At 48.4% G+C, this 19,648-nt stretch overlaps 1 protein-coding gene across 1 annotated transcript in view; it reads right to left on the bottom strand.

Moving 5' to 3' along the window:
• Nucleotides 1-19,648, bottom strand: part of tspan5a (tetraspanin 5a) — a 187,513-nt gene that overhangs the window by 51,817 nt on the left and 116,048 nt on the right. The window contains exon 2 of the mRNA XM_070872879.1: nt 15,515-15,565. Coding sequence (XP_070728980.1) covers nt 15,515-15,565 — 51 coding nt within the window. The remainder of the gene's footprint in view (nt 1-15,514; nt 15,566-19,648) is intronic.

Below are 19,648 nucleotides of genomic sequence, written 5' to 3'. Positions count from 1 at the left end.
GAGAGAGAGGGTGTATGAGAGAGTCAGAGAGAGTTGGAGGTAAGTTGGTGCTATGTGTTTTTCAATTCTTTTAATGTGTTGAGAGCTGGCTGTATGTTTCACTTTCCAACCTCAGCTCGCGTTGTGTCGCTGGTTACCATGGTAACCCGATCTTTTTGGCGCAGATGAAGGCTCCACTCCCAAAACTAAAGGTGGGGTTAGGCCGCGCCAAAATGAGGAGATCCGGGGGTAACTTACAACACTTTCTTTTTGGCGTACTTGGCCCACAAAAAAAAAATCGGGCGTAACTCTTCAAGTACGCCAAAAAAAGGCTTTGGGGAAAATTACGCCCTTAAAATGGTGCGATTTTGAAAAGTGTAGATGAGCAGAGACACCTTGGTGTCCATATACACAAATCCTTAAAGGTGGCGGGGCAAGTTGATATGGTGGTTGATATGATAAGAGGAGACATTTTTTTTTACTCAGAGTTGTTGAAATCTGGAATGCTCTACCTGAAAAGTTGGTGGAAGCGAACTCCATAAATAATTTTAATAGGCAGTTTTATTTATTTGTTCATGGGATGTGGGCATCGCTGGCAAGGCCACCATTTATTGCCCATCCCTAACGGCCCTCGAGAAGGTGGTAGTGAGCCACCATTTCAGAGGGCAGTTAAGAGTCCACCACATTGCTGTGGGTCAGTTGTCACATATCTGCCAGACTGGGTAAGGATGGCAGATTTCCTTCTCTTAAATACATTAGTGAACCCCAGATGGGTTTGCACGACAATCATTTTCCGGTTGGCAAACAGTAACTAGTGGAGTGCTGCAGGGATCAGCGCTGGGGCCTCAACTATTTACAATCTATATTAATGACTTGGACGAAAGGACCGAGTGTAATGTACTGCTGATGATACAAAGATGAGTGGGAAGGCAAATGATGAGGAGGCACAAAAAAAATCTGCAAAGTAATCATCATCATCATAGGCAATCCCTTGAAATTGAGGAGAACTTGCTTCCAGTCCTGGTGAGTTCTTTGGTGGCTGAACAGCTCAATACGATAGCCACAGACTCTGTCACAGGCTCAGTGAGTGGACAAAAATTTGGCAGATGGAGTACAATGTGGGAAAATGTGAGGTTATCAACTTTGGCAAAAAAAAAATAGAAAAGCAAATTGTAATTTAAATGGAGAAAAATTGCAAAGTGCTGCAGTACAGAGGGACCTGGGGGTCCTTGTGCATGAAACACAAAAAGTTAGTATGCAGGTACAGCAAGTAATCAGGAAGGCAAATGGAATGTTGGCCTTTATTGCAAGGGGGATAGAGTATAAAAGCAGAGAAGTCCTGCTACAACTGTACAGGGTATTGGTGAGGCCACACTACTGCGTACAGTTTTGGTCTCCGTATTTAAGGAAGGATATACTTGCATTGGAGGCAGTTCAGAGAAGGTTCACTAGGCTGATTCCTGAGATGAGGGGGAGATGACAAGATAGGTTGAGTAGGTTGGGCCTATACACATTGGAGTTCAGACGAATGAGAGGTGATCTTATCGAAACATATAAGATAATGAGGGGGCTCGACAAGGTGGATGCAGAGAGGATATTTCCACTCATAGGGGAAACTAAAACTAGGGGACATAGTCTCAGAATAAGGGGCCGCCCATTTAAAACTGAGATGAGGAGGAATTTCTTCTTTCAGAGGGTTGTAAATCTGTGGAATTCTCTGCCCCAGAGAGCTGTGGAGGCTGGGTCATTGAATAAATTTAAGGCAGAGATAGACAGATTTTTGAGCGATAAGGGAGTAAAGAGTTATGGGGAGTGGGCAGGGAAGTGGAGCTGAGTCCATGATCAGATCAGCCATTGAATGGTGGAGCAGGCTCGAGGGGCCAAATGGCCTACTCCTGTTCCTATTTCTTATGTTCTTATGTAAGTAGAAACATTCTCTCTGTATCCACTCTATCAAAATTCCTAATTTTAAAGACCTCTATTAGGTCACCCCTCAACCTTCTTTTTTCAAGAGAAAAGAGACCCAGCCTGTTCATCCTTTCCCGATGTGTATACCCTCACACATTTCTGGTATCATCCTTGTAAATCTTCTCTGCACCCTTTTTATAATCTGGCGACCAGAACTGCATGCAGTACTGTGGTCTAACCAAGGACTGATACAGGGCTAGCATGACTTCACTACTTTTCAATTCTATATCTCTAGAAATAAACCCTAGTGCTTGGTTTGCTTTTTTATGGCGTTGCTAACCTGTGACGCGACTTTTAGTGATTTGAGTATTTGTACTCCGAAATCCCACCAAGACTTGCACCCTCCAAGTAATGTGTGACCTCGCTATGCTTCCGACCAAAATGTAACAACTCACAGTTGTGTGTTTTGAATTTCATTTGCCAATTATATGCCCATTCTGCAAGTTTATTAATCTCCTCCTGCTGTCCTCCTCGGAACTGACTATCGCCCCGCCCCACCCCCAATCCGTCGTCAGCCGCAAATATAAAAATTGTGTTTTTGATTCCAAAGTCTAAATCCTTAATATAAAATAGTGGTCCCAGCACTGATTCTTGTGGAGCACCACTGCCCACCTTCTGCCCCTGTGAATAGCTACCTCTAACCCCTACTCCCTGCTTTCTGTCTAGCTATCCATTCTGCTCCTTGACTGCTCCTGTTGTAATGTAGGAAACTCGGCAGCCAATTTGCGCACAGCAAAGGTCCCACAGACAGCAATGGGATAATGACCCAGGAGGGCAGAGGAAACGCTTCAAGGACACCCTCAAAGCCTCCTTGAAAAAATGCAACATCCCCACCGACACCTGGGAGTCCCTGGCCCAGGATCGCTCAAAGTGGTGGACGAGTAGCCGGGAAGGTGCCGAGCACCTCGAGTCTCTTCGTCGGGAGCACGCGGAAGCCAAGCGCAAACAGCGGAAGGAGCGCACGACAACCCAGGCCCCCCACCCACCCGTCCCTCCAACCACCGTCTGCCCCCCCTGTGACAGAGACTGTAGGTCCCTCAGTTTGGTGTGACGCTGTTATGTATGTAAACTTTATAACAGAAACATAGAAACATAGAAAATAGGTGCAGGAGTAGGCCATTCGGCCCTTCGAGCCTGCACCGCCATTCAATGAGTTCATGGCTGAACATGCAACTTCAGTACCCCATTCCTGCTTTCTCGCCATACCCCTTGATCCCCCTAGTAGTAAGGACTACATCTAACTCCTTTTTGAATATATTTAGTGAATTGGCCTCAACAACTTTCTGTGGTAGAGAATTCCACAGGTTCACCACTCTCTGGGTGAAGAAGTTTCTCCTCATCTCGGTCCTAAATGGCTTACCCCTTATCCTTAGACTGTGACCCCTGGTTCTGGACTTCCCCAACATTGGGAACATTCTTCCTGCATCTAACCTGTCTAAACCCATCAGAATTTTAAACATTTCTATGAGATCCCCTCTCATTCTTCTGAACTCCAGTGAATACAAGCCCAGTTGATCCAGTCTTACTTGATATGTCAGTCCCGCCATCCCGGGAATCAGTCTGGTGAACCTTCGCTGCACTCCCTCAATAGCAAGAATGTCCTTCCTCAAGTTAGGAGACCAAAACTGTACACAATACTCCAGGTGTGGCCTCACCAAGGCCCTGTACAACTGTAGTAACACTTCCCTGCCCCTGTACTCAAATCCCCTCGCTATGAAGGCCAACATGCCATTTGCTTTCTTAACCGCCTACTGTACCTGCATGCCAACCTTCAATGACTGATGTACCATGACACCCAGGTCTCGTTGCACCTCCCCTTTTCCTAATCTGTCACCATTCAGATAATAGTCTGTCTCTCTGTTTTTACCACCAAAGTGGATAACCTCACATTTATCCACATTATACTTCATCTGCCATGCATTTGCCCACTCACCTAACCTATCTAAGTTAGTAGTGTAAGACTTGCCACCAGGGGGAGCACCTGTTGGAGACCCAAAGGGTCACCTGCACACCTCGTGCAAGCAGGTATAAAAGGTTGTCTGCCTTGCTGATTCTTCACTCTGGAGTGTGAGTAAAGAGACTAAGGTCTCAGCAGTTTGAGCTTACAGCACAGTCTTGTGGAGTTACACTGAACATAACAGACGCAAGTCACCCTCGACCCCGAGAGACTGCCTTACGAGAAGGAGAAGGATGAGCAGATAATCTGCTGTGGTGATGTTGGTACTATAAAGAGGGGATGTGTGTTTGCACCACCCACTAGCTCTGGGCTGTGGGTCAGTCAGGGAGGAAACTGGCCAAGATCATGTTGTTAAACCACTTCAGCTTGCGACTGAACGGCACAAACGGGCATTCATTACAATCTGGTACTTCTCCAAATATACATACTGCGTATGGCCACAAATAAACCCACAGACTGCCACCTTACTGCATTCCTCGGACAAGCTGTACAGAGCCCTGTGCGTGTGCCATCATTTACTTTTAAATTCAACCACACAAATCAAATTATGCCTTAAATGTCCCCCCTTTTTGGGAACAAAGGGGATCCAAGGGATATGGGAACAGTTTGGGTAGGTGGAGTTGAGGTCGATGATCAGCCGTGATCTTATTGAATGGCGGAGGCAGGCCCAAGGGGCCGAATGGCCAACTCCTGCTCCTAGTTCTTACATTCTTTAGTTTCCTTCTCTCTTTCTCTCAACAACAACTTGCCTTTATAGAGCACCTTTAACATAGTAAAACATCCCAGGGTACTTCACAGGAGCGATTATCAAACAAAATTTGACACCGAGCCACCGAAGACATTATCATCATCATCATATGCAGTCCCTTGGAATCGAGGAAGACTTGCTTCACTCCTGAAGTGATTTCTTAGGTGGCTGAACAGTCGAATACGAGAGCCACAGTCCCTGTCACAGGTGGAACAGACAGTGGTTGAAGGAAAGGGTGGGTGGGACTGGTTTGCCGCACGCTCCTTCCGCTGCCTGTGCTTGGTTTCTGCATGCTCTCGACGACGAGACTCGAGGTGCTCAGCGCCCTCCCGGATGCTCTTCCTCCACTTAGGGCGGTCTTTGGCCAGGGACTCCCAGGTGTCGGTGGGGATGTTGCATTTTATCAAGGAGGCTTTGAGGGTGTCCTTGTAACGTTTCCTCTGCCCACCTGGGGCTCGCTTGCTGTGGATGAGTTCCGAGTTGAGCGCTTACTTTAGGAGTCTCGTGTCAGGCATGCGAACTATGTGCCCCGCCCAACGGAGATGATCAAGTGTGGTCAGTGCTTCAATGCTGGGGATGTTGGCCTGGTCGAGGACGCCAACGTTGGTGCGTCTGTCCTCCCAGGTGACCAAAGGCTTGGTCCGAGAGGTAGGTTGTAAGGCAGGTTTTAAAGGAGGAGACAGAAAGGCGGCGAGGTTTAGGGAGGGAATTCCAGAGCTTGGGGCCTAGGCGGCTAAAGGCACGGCCACCAATGGTGGAGCAAAGAAAATGGGGGATGCACAAGAGGGCAGAATTGGAGGAGCGCAGAGATCTCGGGGGGTTGTGGGGCTGGAGGAGGTTCCAGCCACAAGAACATTTCATGTTTTTTATTTTGGGAGGGGCAGGCGAGAATGGAGAAGGGGGGCTGATTAGATGCAATAATAAGATCTGCTGATAGTTTTGGAGTGTAGTCACTGTTGTAATGTAGGAAACGCGGCAGCCAATTTGCGCACAGCAAGCTCCCACACAAACAGCAATGTGATAATGACCAGATAATCTGTTTTTGTGATGTTGATTGAAGGATAAATATTGGCCCCAGGACACCGGGGATAACTCCCCTGCTCTTCTATGAAATAGTGCCATGGAATCTTTTACGTCCACCTGAGAGAGCAGGCGGGGCCTCGGTTTAACGTCTCATCCAAAAGACGGCATCTCCGACAGTGCAGCGCTCCCTTAGTACTGCGTCTCCGACAGTGCGGCACTCCCTCCATACTGCCCCGCCGACAGTGCGGCACTCCCTCCATACTGCCCCTCCGACAGTGCAGCACTCCCTCCATACTGCCCCGCCGACAGTGCGGCACTCCCTCCATACTGCCCCTCCGACAGTGCAGCACTCCCTCAGCACCGCACTGGGAATGTCAGCCTAGATTTTGTGCTCAAGTCTCTGGAGTGGGACTTGAACCCACAAAGTTTCCAGCTCAGAGGCGCAATGTGTTGGCCACTGAGCCACGGCGGACACTTTAATAAGTTATCCAGTCAAAAAAATATCAAACACAAAAATACCCAAGAGCTGTCACCAAGAAACACCAGAAAAAGATTAAACATCAAAATCCAGTGTGGAAAAACAATCCAGTTTCTTAAACTGGTTGTGAAACGAAGTTTATTACTGGGCAGCTCAAACTTGTGCCACGTGTGAATGAATTTTCCCTAAAAGACAGATAGAATTGTCTTTATATAGCGCCTTTCACGACATCAAGACATCCAAAGTGCTCTACAGCCAATGAAGTCCTTTTGGAGTGTAGTCGCTGTCGTAGTGTAGGAGACGCAGCAGCCAATTTGCGCACAGCAAGCTCCCACACAAACAGCCCCGTGATAATGGCCAGATAATCTGTTTTTGTTTTAGTGATGTTGATTGAGGGATAAATATTGGCCCGACTGCAGATAAGGGACCATAAATATAAGATAGTCAGCAATAAACCCAATAGAGGGGTGAGAATGTGGAACTCGCTGCCACAGGGAGGGGTTGAGGTGAATAGTATCGATGTATTTAAGGGGAAGCTGGATAAACACATGAGGGAGAAAGGAATAGAAGGATATGGTGATGGGGTGAGATGGAGAGGGGTGGGAGGGGGCTGGTGTGGAGCATAAACCCCGGCACGGAGCGGTGGGACATAAACCCCGGCACGGAGTGGTGGGACATAAACCCCGGCATGGAGCGGTGGGACATAAACCCCGGCACGGAGCGGTGGGACATAAACCCCGGCACGGAGCGGTGGGACATAAACCCCGGCACGGAGCGGTGGGACATAAACCCCGGCACGGAGCGGTGGGGCATAAACCCCGGCACGGAGCGGTGGGACATAAACCCCGGCACGGAGCGGTGGGACATAAACCCCGGCACGGAGCGGTGGGGCATAAACCCCGGCACGGAGCGGTGGGGCATAAACCCCGGCACGGAGCGGTGGGACATAAACCCCGGCACAGAGCGGTGGGACATAAACCCAGGCACAGAGCGGTGGGGCATAAACTCCGGCACGGAGCGGTGGGGCATAAACCCCGGCACGGAGCAGTGGGACATAAACCCCGGCACGGAGCGGTGGGGCATAAACCCCGGCACGGAGCGGTGGGACATAAACCCCGGCACGGAGCGGTGGGACATAAACCCCGGCACGGAACGGTGGGGCCCAATGGTCTGTTTCTGGGCTGGACATTCAATATCATTCTATGTTAATGGACATGAAATAAGTGCGTTTTTTTTTTACATGGATGACTCCAGCAAGACCACATTTATATGCCATCTCTAATTTACATAAGTAGACCGACCTTCGAGTAGCAATTTGTTTCTTTATAAGACATCTGAGCACTTCCGATGGCATCAAGAGTCAACGAGGCAGTGTGGGGCTGCAGCCTGATTGGGGAACAACTTGGGTTAGGAACATAGGAACAAGAGACGACTATTCAGCCCCTCGAGCCTGTTCCGCCATTCAATTAGATCATGGCTGATCTGTATCTTAACTCCATCTGCCCACCATGGTTGGTAACCCTCTAAACCTTTACAATAGTACAGCAGTTTTCATGTCATTGTTTGACCTTCAGTGGCTCCCGGTCCGGCAACGCCTTGATTGTAAGATTATCAATCCCTCCATGGCCCTTGCCCCTCGCCATCTCTGTAAGCTCCTCCAGCCCCACAATCCCTCCCCGAGATCTCTGCGCCCCTCTAATTCTGGTTTCTTGAACATCCTTGAGTTCCTTTGCTCCACCATCGGCGGCCGTGCCTTCAGCTGCCTAGGCCCTAAGCTCTGGAACTCGCTCCCTAAACCTCTCCGCCTCTCTCTCCCCTTTTAAGGCACTCCTTAAAACCTACCTCTTTGACCAAGCTTTTGGTCACCTGTCATAATATCTCCCTATGTAGCTCGGTGTCAAATGTTGTTTGATAATCTCTCCTGTGAAGTGCCTTGGGATGTTTTACTATGTTAAAGGCGCTATATGAATGCAAGTTGTTGTTGTTGTTCTTGTTGATGGCCCATTGGGCCGCAAACTGCGGCCTATCCAGGTGTGCACGATGCGCGCACATACCCCAAGAGGCCCTGCAAGTTCTGGGTTTAGACGGGTGAAGCGGGCAGAGATTGGGCTATTTGTCCAACTCCTGCCCAGCGATTGTCCTTCAAACTTTTACGCCCGGTAACAGCAGGCGTACGGCTTGCTTCTACCAGCGTAAGAGTTTTAAAAGATAGAAAATTAAATTTTATCACAAATTTTTATATTAAAAATCCTGTCCATCGAGCTAAGTTAATTTTTAATGCTATTAAAATATTTTTTTAAATCGAAAAAAAAAAAATTTCCAAAACAATTCAATTTCAATTAATTTTAAATATGTGAGGTGTTTTTCTTATTTACATAGAAGCATAGAAAGTAGATGCAGGAGCAGACCATTCGGCCCTTCGAGCCTGCACCACCATTCAATATGATCATGGCTGATCATGCAACTTCAGTACCCCATTCCTGCTTTCTCTCCATACTCCTTGATCCCTTCAGCCGTAAGGGCCACATCTAACTCCCTTTTGAATATATCAAACAAACTGGCCTCAACAACTTTCTGTGGTGGAGAATTCCACAGGTTCACCACTCTGAGTGAAGAAGTTTTTCCTCATCTCAGTTCTAAATGGCTTACCCCTTATCCTTAGACTGTGACCCCTGGTTCTGGACCTCCCCAACATCGGGAACATTCTTCCTGCATCTAACCCAGTCCAATCCCAACAGAATTTTATATGTTTCTATGAGATCCCCTCTCACTCTTCTAAATTCCAGTGAATATAAGCCTAGTCGATCCAGTCTCTCCTCATATGTCAGTCCTGCCATCCCGGGAATCAGTCTGGTGAACCTTCGCTGCACTCCCTCAATAAGCAAGAACGTCCTTCCTCAGATTAGGAGACCAAAACTGTACACAATATTCCAGATGAGGCCTCACCAAGGCCCTGTACAACTGCAGTAAGACGTCCCTGCTCCTATACTCAAATCCTCTCGCTATGCAGGCCAACATGCCATTTGCCTTCTTCACCGCCTGCTGTACCTGCATGTCAATTTTCAATGACTGATGTACCATGACACCCAGGTCTCGTTGCACCTCCCTTTTTCCCAATCTGCCGCCATTCAGATAATATTCTGCCTTCCTGTTTTTGCCACCAAAGTGGATAACCTCACATTTATCTACATTATACTGCATCTGCCATGCATTTGCCCACTCACCTAACCTATCCAAGTCACCCTGCCGCCTCTTAGCATCCTCCTCACAGATCACACCACCACCCAGCTTAGTGTCATCTGCAAACTTGGAGAGATTACATTCAATTCCTTCATCTAAATCATTGATGTATATTGTAAATAGCTGAGGTCCCAGCACTGAACTTTGCGGTAACCCACTGTTGTATGTTTTGGCGGGATAGTCTCATGGATAGTAATGGGAGCTCTGTACAAAGGGAACTCACTGTAACTATCAATGAGAATACTACATTATGATTGGTGGTGCGGGCCCACGTGATCCCAGGATATGCATACGTTCCCGGGATACGTGGGCCTCTGCGCTGGGCTGCGCATCCAGGCCTCGTAGCGCAAGTGTTCGTTCCTCCGGGACCACCAGGTAACTCCGTGAAAAGAAAATTGGGGCAATTTCTGACCCATTCATATCCACGTCGGCACTTGAATTATTCTGTACAGCAAGCATTCTGCATAATTCACACTTATAGGTGTTATAATACATATAAAGACCTGCAGTATCGGATCTAGATAATTTAAATGCAGAAAAATTGCAAAGTGCTGCAGTACAGTGGGATCTGGGGGTACTTGTGCATGAAACACAAAAGGATAGTATGCGGGTACAGCAAGTGATGAGGAAGGCCAATGGAATCTTGGCCTTTATTGCAAAGGGAATGGAGTATAAAAGCAGGGAAATCTTGCTACAGTTATACAGGGTATTGGTGAGGCCACACCTGGAATACTGCGTGCAGTTTTGGTTTCCATATTTACGAAAGGATATACTTGCTTTGGAGGTAGTTCAGAGAAGGTTCACTAGGTTGATTCCAGGGATGAGGGGGTTGACTTATGAGGAAAGGTTGAGGAGATTGGGCCTCGACTCATTGGAATTCAGAAGAATGAGAGGTGATCTTATCGAAACGGATGTGGGGGCTTGACAGGGTGGATGCAGAGAGGATGTTTCCACTGATGGGTGGGAAGAGATCTAGGGGTCATAGTCTCAGAATAAGGGGCCGCCCATTTAAAACTGAGATGAGGAGGAATTTCTTCTCTCAGAGGGTTGTAAATCTGTGGAATTCGCTGCCTCAGAGAGCTGTGGAAGCCGGGTCATTGAATATATTTAAGACAGAAATAGACAGTTTCTTAAGCGTTAAGGGATTAAGGGTTATGGGGAGCGGGTGAGGAAGTGGACCTGAATCCTTGATCAGATCAGCCATGATCTTATTAAATGGTAGAGCAGGTTCGGGGGGTTGTATGGCCTACTCCTGCTTCTATTTCTTATGTTAGATTCCCATGGCACAAATCCTCCTTTATAAACATGTTTTCCTTTGAATTGCATCACAAGGCACTTTTACAGCAGCCAAGGCTGGTGCAAATCAATAATTCCTCTTCAGGCAAAGTTTTGAAAAGGCACGTGCTGCCAAGCAGTTTTATTTCTGCAACGCAAGAAAAAGTTAGAATCAATGAATTTCAGAGAACGCTATTCCTGCCACCAATGACGTGGCCCAGCCTCGGTTAGTATCACTCGCGCATGGCCAATGCGTGGGGGTCAGCGGCTGCGATGGACAGGCGCTTGTTCACTGGCGAAACAGTCCACTGCATTATTCCTGACTCGCTATTCATTTCATCCCGACTCCCTCCTACTGCCCACTCCTCCGCACGTCACTGCAACAAACGTGCTCTGTGTCCTTCTGCTCTGATGTCTCTCAGGAACCCATTGTGCGTTTAAAAAAAAAAATAGGAACCTTTCTGAATACGCTCATTCTTCATCAAACGACACAACTGCATTCCGACGACTGAAGTCACGAAGGTCCCTAGCTCCAAGAAAATGGCACCGAAGCAGAATTATTATAAGGGTGGAAATGGCTCCTTTTTGCGCGCACATTGGCGTGAAACATTTTTCACCCGGGGTGGGGGCACTACCAGCTCCTGGGAAATTGCCCCGGAGTTAGCGGAGGTGCTGTCACCCCGGTCTGCCGCAAGTCCACCGATGACCTTATTGGCGAGCACGGCAGCCCCTGAGCGCCCCTCAGCGAATGTTGCCCCGTGGCTCGGTGAGTCTGGTGCAATCAGCGTCGGCTCCAGGCTCGCGGAATGCAAAGCGGGCCGACATTCACTCGCGAATTCTGAGATCGTACGGGCATCCCGGGATCACGTGGCCCTGGACAACCAATCACAGTATTCCCATTGATAGTCACACTTGATCAGCTCCGCTGGGCGGGGCCACATCGTCTGCATGCCAGACACGAGACTCCCAAAGCAAGCGCTCTACTCGGAACTCCTTCACGGCAAACGAGCCAAAGGTGGGCAAAGGAAACGTTTTAAGGACACCCTCAAATCCTCCCTGATAACGTGCAACATAAGAACATAAGAATTAGGAACAGGGGTAGGCCCTCGAGCCTGCTCCGCCATTCAACAAGATCATGGCTCCACTTACCCGCCCGCTCCCCGTAACCCTTAATTCCCTTATTGGTTAAAAATCTATCTATCTGTGATTTGAATACATTCAATGAGCTAGCCTCAACTGCTTCCTTGGGCAGAGAATTCCACAGATTCACAACCCTCTGGGAGAAGAAATTCCTTCTCAACTCGGTTTTAAATTGGCTCCCCCGTATTTTGAGACTGTGCCCCCTAGTTCTAGTCTCCCCGACCAGTGGAAACAACCTCTCTGCCTCTATCTTGTCGATCCCTTTCATTATTTTAAATGTTTCTATAAGATCACCCCTCATCCTTCTGAACTCCAACGAGTAAAGACCCAGTCTACTCAATCTATCATCATAAGGTAACCCTCTCATCTCCGGAATCAGGCTAGTGAATCGTCTCTGTAGCCCTCCAAAGCCAGTATATCCTTCCTTAAGTAAGGTGACCAAAACTGCACGCAGTACTCCAGGTGCGGCCTCACCAATACCTATACAGTTGCAGCAACACCTCCCTGCTTTTGTACTCCATCCCTTTCGCAATGAAGGCAAACATTCCATTCGCCTTCCTGATTACCTGCTGCATCTGCAAACTAACTTTTTGGGATTCACGCACAAGGACCCCCAGGTCCCTCTGCACCACAGCATGTTGTAATTTCTCCCCATTCAAATAATATTCCCTTTTACTGTTTTTTTTCCCAAGGTGGATGATCTTACACTTTCCGACATTGTATTCCATCTGCCAAACCTTAGCCCATTCGCTTAACCTATCTAAATCTCTTTGCAGCCTCTCTGTGTCCTCTACACAACCCGCTTTCCCACTAATCTTTGTGTCATCTGCAAATTTTGTTACACTACACTCTGTCCCCTCTTCCAGGTCATCTATATATATTGTAAACAGTTGTGGTCCCAGCACCGATCCCTGTGGCACACCACTAACCACCGATTTCCAACCCGAAAAGGACCCATTTATCCCGACTCTCTGCTTTCTGTTCGCCAGCCAATTCTCTATCCATGCTAATACATTTCCTCTGACTCCACAAAGCTCTATCTTCTGCAGTAACCTTTTGTGTGGCACCTTATCGAATGCCTTTTGGAAATCTAAATACACCACATCCATCGGTACACCTCTATCCACCATGCTCGTTATATCCTCAAAGAATTCCAGTAAATTAGTTAAACATGATTTCCCCTTCATGAATCCATGCTGCGTCTGCTTGATTGCACTATTCCTATCCAGATGTCCCGCTATTTCTTCCTTAATGATAGTTTCAAGCATTTTCCCCACTACAGATGTTAAACTAACCGGCCTATAGTTACCTGCCTTTTGCCTGCCCCCTTTTTTAAACAGAGGCGTTACATTAGCTGCTTTCCAATCCGCTGGTACCTCCCCAGAGTCCAGAGAATTTTGGTAGATTATAACGAATGCATCTGCTATAACTTCCGCCATCTCTTTTAATACCCTGGGATGCATTTCATCAGGACCAGGGGACTTGTCTACCTTGAGTCCCATTAGCCTGTCCAGCACTACCCCCCTAGTGATAGTGATTGTCTCAAGATCCTCCCTTCCCACATTCCTATGACCAGCAATTTTTGGTCTGGTTTTTGTGTCTTCCACTGTGAAGACCGAAGCAAAATAATTGTTTAAAGTCTCAGCCATTTCCACATTTCCCATTATTAAATCCCCCTTCTCATCCCCACCGACACCTGGGAGTCCCTGGCCAAAGACCAGTCCGCCCTAAATGGAGGAAGTGCATCCGGGAGGGCGCTGAGTACCTTGAGTCCCATCGTCGAGAGCATGCAGAAACCAAGCGCAGGCAGCGGAAGGAGCGTGCGGCAAACCAGACTCCCCACCCACCCTTTCCCTCAACCACTGTCTGTCCCACCTGTGACAGGGACTGTGGTTCGCACATTGGACTGTTCAGCCACCTGAGGACTCATTTTTAAGAGTGGAAGCAAGTCATCTTCGATTCCGAGGGACTGCCTGTGCTGATGTCATGATGATGATGTCACAACAGCGCTGCGCCCCGCCAGCAGTGCCCCGGGCCGCGCACGTCTGCCGATGACATTATTGCCGTGCACGGCAAACCCCGAGCGCCCCGCGGCGGATATAATGCTCCATAGCCCGGCGAGTCTGGCACGAGCGGTGTCGGCCCGCAAGCCTCGCGGGTCGCGAAGCGGGCCGACATTCACGCGCGGGGCGGAAGTTCAAGGAGAGATCGCCACGCTCCGCCCCGCCACCTCGCCGGTTCTGCCGACCGTTGTGCAGCCCCCCGCACACCTGTTTGGGGAGGGGGGTGTGTCGGGCTACAGTCTCGGTCCCACACCGCCCTAGTGGCCCAGCGGAGGCCGTCAGAGGCCCGTGCAGAGTGCGTAGCGGCCCTTCCCCTTTAAGCGAAGGAGGGGGGGGGGGGGGGGAGGCGGCACTGAAGCGCATCAGCGCTACGCGGAGCGTCCATGTAGCGCTGCCAATCATGCTCCATTAGTGCCGCTGGACCCGCCCCTACCGGAAGTGGAGTGTGTAAGATTGCTCACCACTTCCTCTGAAGGGCCAATTCCACGGACTGGGCGTGACTGCCCCGCCGGGCACAGGAAGTACCCGAGCAGGTTACCGCCCCCCAGGGGATCATCAGAACATAAGAAATAGGAGCAGGAGTAGGCCATACGGCCCCTCAAGCCTCATCCGCCATTTAATACGATCATGGCTGATCCGATCATGGACTCAGCTCCACTTCCCTGCCTGCTTTCCATAACCCCTTATCCCCTTATCGTTTAAGAAACTGTCTATTTCTGTCAAATTTATTCAATGTCCCAGCTTCCACAGCTCTTTGAGGCAGCGAATTCCACAGATTTACAAACCTCAGAGAAGAAATTCCTCCTCATCTCAGTGTTAAATGGGCAGCCCCTTATTCTAAGATCATGCCCTCTAGTTCTAGTCTCCCCCATCAGTGGAAACATCCTCTCTACATCCACCTTGTCGAGCCCCCTCATAATCTTATACCGTTCCGATAAGATCACCTCTCATTCTTCTGAATTCCAATGAGTAGAGGCCCAACCTACTCAACCTTTCCTCATAAGTCAACCCCCTCATCCCCGGAATCAACCTCGTGAACCTTCTCTGAACTGCCTCCAAAGCAAGTATATCCTTTCGTAAATATGGAAGCCAAAACTGCACGCAGTATTCCAGCGTAGGAGGAGCTTGTTCAGCCCATCGTGCCTGTGACAGAGCGATCCAATTAGTCCCACTCTCTTTCCCCATATCCCTGCAATATTTTCCAATTCAAGTATCTATCCAGTTCCCTTTTGAAAGTTACGATTGAATCTGCTCCCACCGCCCTTTCAGGCAGCGCGTTCCCGATCGCAACAACTCGCTGCAAAGACAGTTCTCCTCATCTTGTATTTGGCCAATGACATTATATCTGCGCCCTCTGCTTACCGACCCTCCTGCCACTGGAAATAATTTCCCTTTATTCACTCTATCAAAACTCTTTCATAATTTTAAACACCTCTGTCAAATCTCCCCCTTCACCTCTGCGCTGAGGAGACCAATCGCCTCTTCCCTCTCCCCCCTCCCCTCCTTCTCTCCCTCCCCGACTCTGGGATATTGTCCTGAAAAGACATTAAAAAAAAAGTTGAACCAACGTAAGCTTGGGGAGGATTCGGGAGGCTGTCCAGTGCAATGGCGAGTATGTGTTTCCTGTATTCAGACTGTCTTACCTTCTCACTCCATGCCCACAGACCAACTCCAAGAAAGGCCACACCCAGTAACTGCAAAACACAAGCAAACAGCGAGTTAAATAATTGGTCCTTTGGAAGAAAGGGATTTAAAAATAATTTCTCGGCTTGCAGAGACAGTGAAGCAGATAGTATAGAAGACTAAGGGATGATCTAATCGAGCTGTTTAAGACGATTAAATGATTTGATAGGGCGGATGGAAATGATTCCCTCTGTGTGTGGGGGGTGGGGGGGGGGGGAAGGGCAGGGAGTCCAGAACAAGGGGTCGTCACCTTAAAATTAGAGCCAGGCCGTTCAGGAAGCACTTCTTCACACAAAGGGCAGTGGGAATCTAGAACTCTCTCCCCGAAAAAGCTGTTGAGGCTGGGGGGGTCCAATCGAAAATGTCAAAACCGAGATTGATAGATTAGTTGGGTAAGGGGATTAAAGGGTTACGGAACCAAGGTGGGCAGATGGAGTTAATATACAGATCAGCCTTGATCCAATTGAATGGCGGAACAGGCTCGAGGGGCTGAATGGTCGCTTCTTGTTCCTGTGAAGCCAGGAGCGATATATAGTCCTCGGTCTCAGGTGTGATGGTAAAGTAAGGTTATAGAAGTGTAGGTTAAGTCGTCTCTGACTGACCGGTTGGTCCCTTGCAATTGAAAAACTCCTCCTGGGCTCTCAGCAACATGTTTGATGCACTCTCTTGCTATGTATTACCAATATGCACAAGTTGTGCTAAACATACTGGTTAGGCCTCAGTCAGAGCATGATGTCGAATTCTGGGTACCCCACTTCAGGAAGGACATCAAAGCTTTGGAGAGGGTGCAGAGGAAATTTACTAGAATACTACCTGTAATGTAGGCACCCGCGAGTGTGCTCACAGGTGTGCGGAGGGGAGCGGGCAGGTCGGAGGGCCTCATCGTAGGACTGCTCCTGGGCCTGGCCAAGGGGGGCCATCAGCCGATCCGGGCAGTGGGTGGTCGAGGGGAGCGTTCAGCCCGACTGCCTCCTTCTCTTCCGCGGTTACATCCGAGCCAGGGTGTCCCTGGAGATGGAGCACGCGGTGTCCACCGGTACGCTCGCGGCCTTCCGCGAGAGGTGGGCACCGGAGGGACTGGAGTGCATCATCACCCCCAGCAACCAAATTTTAATTTTATTTTAATGGCTAAGACTTAATTTGTTTATTGTGTCGGTTTTAGTGCCCCCCGCCACCCACTTTTAGCCAGGGGGCATTTGCATAATTTGTGTTTTAGTGCCCTCAAAAAAAAACCAAGCGGGCACTTGAAAAGTTTTTGGAGTGTGCCTCTCCCTTTAATCAGGGGGCACTTGATTTCTGTTTACAACAAAATAGTTGTAGACCTGTTGCATTGTGAGTGACTTAGCCAGTCATGTGATGTTCACAACGCTCAATAAAACCCCAGCCATTTGAGTCTCGGTCATCCACGATGAGGTATGCGATTGTGAGCCTGGTAGCTATCATTAAGGAAGGAATGCTATCATTAAGGAAGAAATAGCAGGACATCTAGTTAGGAATAGTGCAATCAAGCAGGCGCAACATGGATTCATGAAGGGGAAATCATGTTTAACTAATTTACTGGAATTCTTTGAGGATATAACGAGCATGGTGGATAGAGGTGTACCGATGGATGTGGTGTATTTAGATTTCCAAAAGGCATTCGATAAGGTGCCACACAAAAGGTTACTGCAGAAGATAAAGGTACGCGGAGTCAGAGGAAATGTATTAGCATCGACAGAGAATTGGCTGGCTAACAGAAAGCAGAGAGTCGGGATAAATGTGTCCTTTTCGGGTTGGAAATCGGTGGTTAGTGGTGTGCCACAGGGATCGGTGCTGGGACCACAACTGTTTACAATATACATCGATGACCTGGAAGAGGGGACAGAGTGTAGTGTAACAAAATTTGCAGATGACACGAAGATTAGTGGGAAAGCGGGTTGTGTGGAGGACACAGAGAGGCTGCAAAGAGATTTAGATAGGTTAAGCGAATGGGCTAAGGTTTGGCAGATGGAATACAATGTCAGAAAGTGTAAGGTCATCCACCTTGGGAAAAAAAACAGTAAAAGGGAATATTATTTGAATGGGGAGAAATTACAACATGCTGCGGTGCAGAGGGACCTGGGGGTCCTTGTGCATGAATCCCAAAAAGTTAGTTTGTAGGTGCAGCAGGTAATCAGGAAGGCGAATGGAATGTTGGCCTTCATTGCGAGAGGGATGGAGTACAAAAGCAGGGAGGTCCTGCTGCAACTGTATAGGGTATTGGTGAGGCCGCACCTGGAGTACTGCGTGTAGTTTTGGTCACCTTTCTAAGGGAAGGATATACTAGCTTTGGAGGGGGTACAGAGACGATTCACTAGGCTGATTCCGGAGATGAGGGGGTTACCTTATGATGATAGATTGAGTAGACTGGGTCTTTACTCGTTGGAGTTCAGAAGGATGAGGGGTGATCTTATAGAAACATTTAAAATAATGAAAGGGATAGATGAGCTAGAGGCAGAGAGGTTGTTTCCACTGGTCGGGGAGACTAGAACTAGGGGGCACAGCCTCAAAATACGGGGGAGCCAATTTAAAACCGAGTTGAGAAGGAATTTCTTCTCCCAGAGGGTTGTGAATCTGTGGAATTCTCTGCCCAAGGAAGCAGTTAAGGCTAGCTCATTGAATGTATTCAAATCACAGATAGATAGATTTTTAACTAATAAGGGAATTAAGGGTTACGGGGAGAGGGCGGGTAAGTGGAGCTGAGTCCATGGCCAGATCAGCCATGATCTTGTTGAATGGCGGAGCAGGCTCGAGGGGCTAGATGCCCTACTCCTGTTCCTAATTCTTATGTTCTTATGTTCTTATGCCACATTGTCCGCATGCCCGACACAAGACTCCCAAAACAAGCGCTCTACTCGGAACTCCTACATGGCAAGCGAGCCCCAGGTGGGCAGAGGAAATGTTACAAGGACACCCTCGAAGCCTCCCTGATAAAGTGCAACATCCCCACCGACACCTGGGAGTCCCTGGCCAAAGACTGCCCTAAGTGGAGGAAGTGCATCCGGGAGGGTGCTGGGCACCTCGAGTCTCGTCGCCGAGAGCATGCAGAAACCAAGCGCAGGCAGCGGAAGGAGCGTGCGGCAAACCAGACTCCCCACCCACCCTTTCCCTCAACCACTGTCTGTCCCACCTGTGACAGAGACTGTAATTCCCGTATTGGACTGTACAGCCACTGGAGAACTCGCTTTTAGAGTGGAAGCAAGTCTTCCTAGATTTCGAGGGGCTGCCGATGATGGGATGAACTGGTAATGTGCAGTGTGATTGTTAAACCTTTGTTAATAAACCAACTAGTTCTTAATATGTGTTGCTATGAATTCTTGAGCAAGAACTCATGAAGCAAATACATTACTGTACATGTCGAGTTAAGTGGAGAGACTGGGGTTGTTCTCCTTAGAGCTGAGAAGGTTATGGGAAGATTCATTAGAGGCATTCAAAATCGTGAAGGATTTTGATCGAGTAAATTAAAATAAAAACTGTTTCCACTGGCAGGAGGGTAGCTAACCAGAGGGCACGGATTTAAGGTGATTGGGAAAACAACCATAGGCGGAGACCTGGTATGTATGTTTTTTTTAAACACAGCGAGTTTTTAAATGATCTGGAACGCGCTGCCTGAAAGGGTGATGGAAGCAGATTCGATAGTGACTTTCAAAAGGGGGATTGGATGAATACTGGAAAAGGAGACATTTGCAGGGCTGTGGGGAAAGAGCAGGGGGGTTGGAATTAATTGGATCGCTCTTTCATAGAGCCAACACAGGCACAATGGACCCAATGGCCTCCTTCTGTGCTGTATGATTCTGTGAGGACTTGATTTAATAGAACTCAGAAATCCTTTTTCCGTTGCAAACCAACTTTCGCCTGTATTTTTCAGAGCAAATAAACCACAGCAACCCTCCAAAGCCAACCCTATGGTGGAGAAGTGACACCTCGATTTAAAATTATTAGCTTACAACAAAATCTACTGTTACATCTCCAAGCTGAATTAACAATACCTTCATCACAGAAATATAGAAACATAGAAAGAAGGTGCAGGAGTAGGCCATTCGGCCATTCGAGCCTGCAGCACCATTCAATAAGAT

Source organism: Pristiophorus japonicus, chromosome 2 (assembly GCF_044704955.1).
Source record: "Pristiophorus japonicus isolate sPriJap1 chromosome 2, sPriJap1.hap1, whole genome shotgun sequence".
Taxonomy (NCBI): domain Eukaryota; kingdom Metazoa; phylum Chordata; class Chondrichthyes; family Pristiophoridae; genus Pristiophorus; species Pristiophorus japonicus.
Note: the sequence above shows the minus strand (reverse complement) of the source record. Positions and strands in the feature narration are given on the sequence as shown.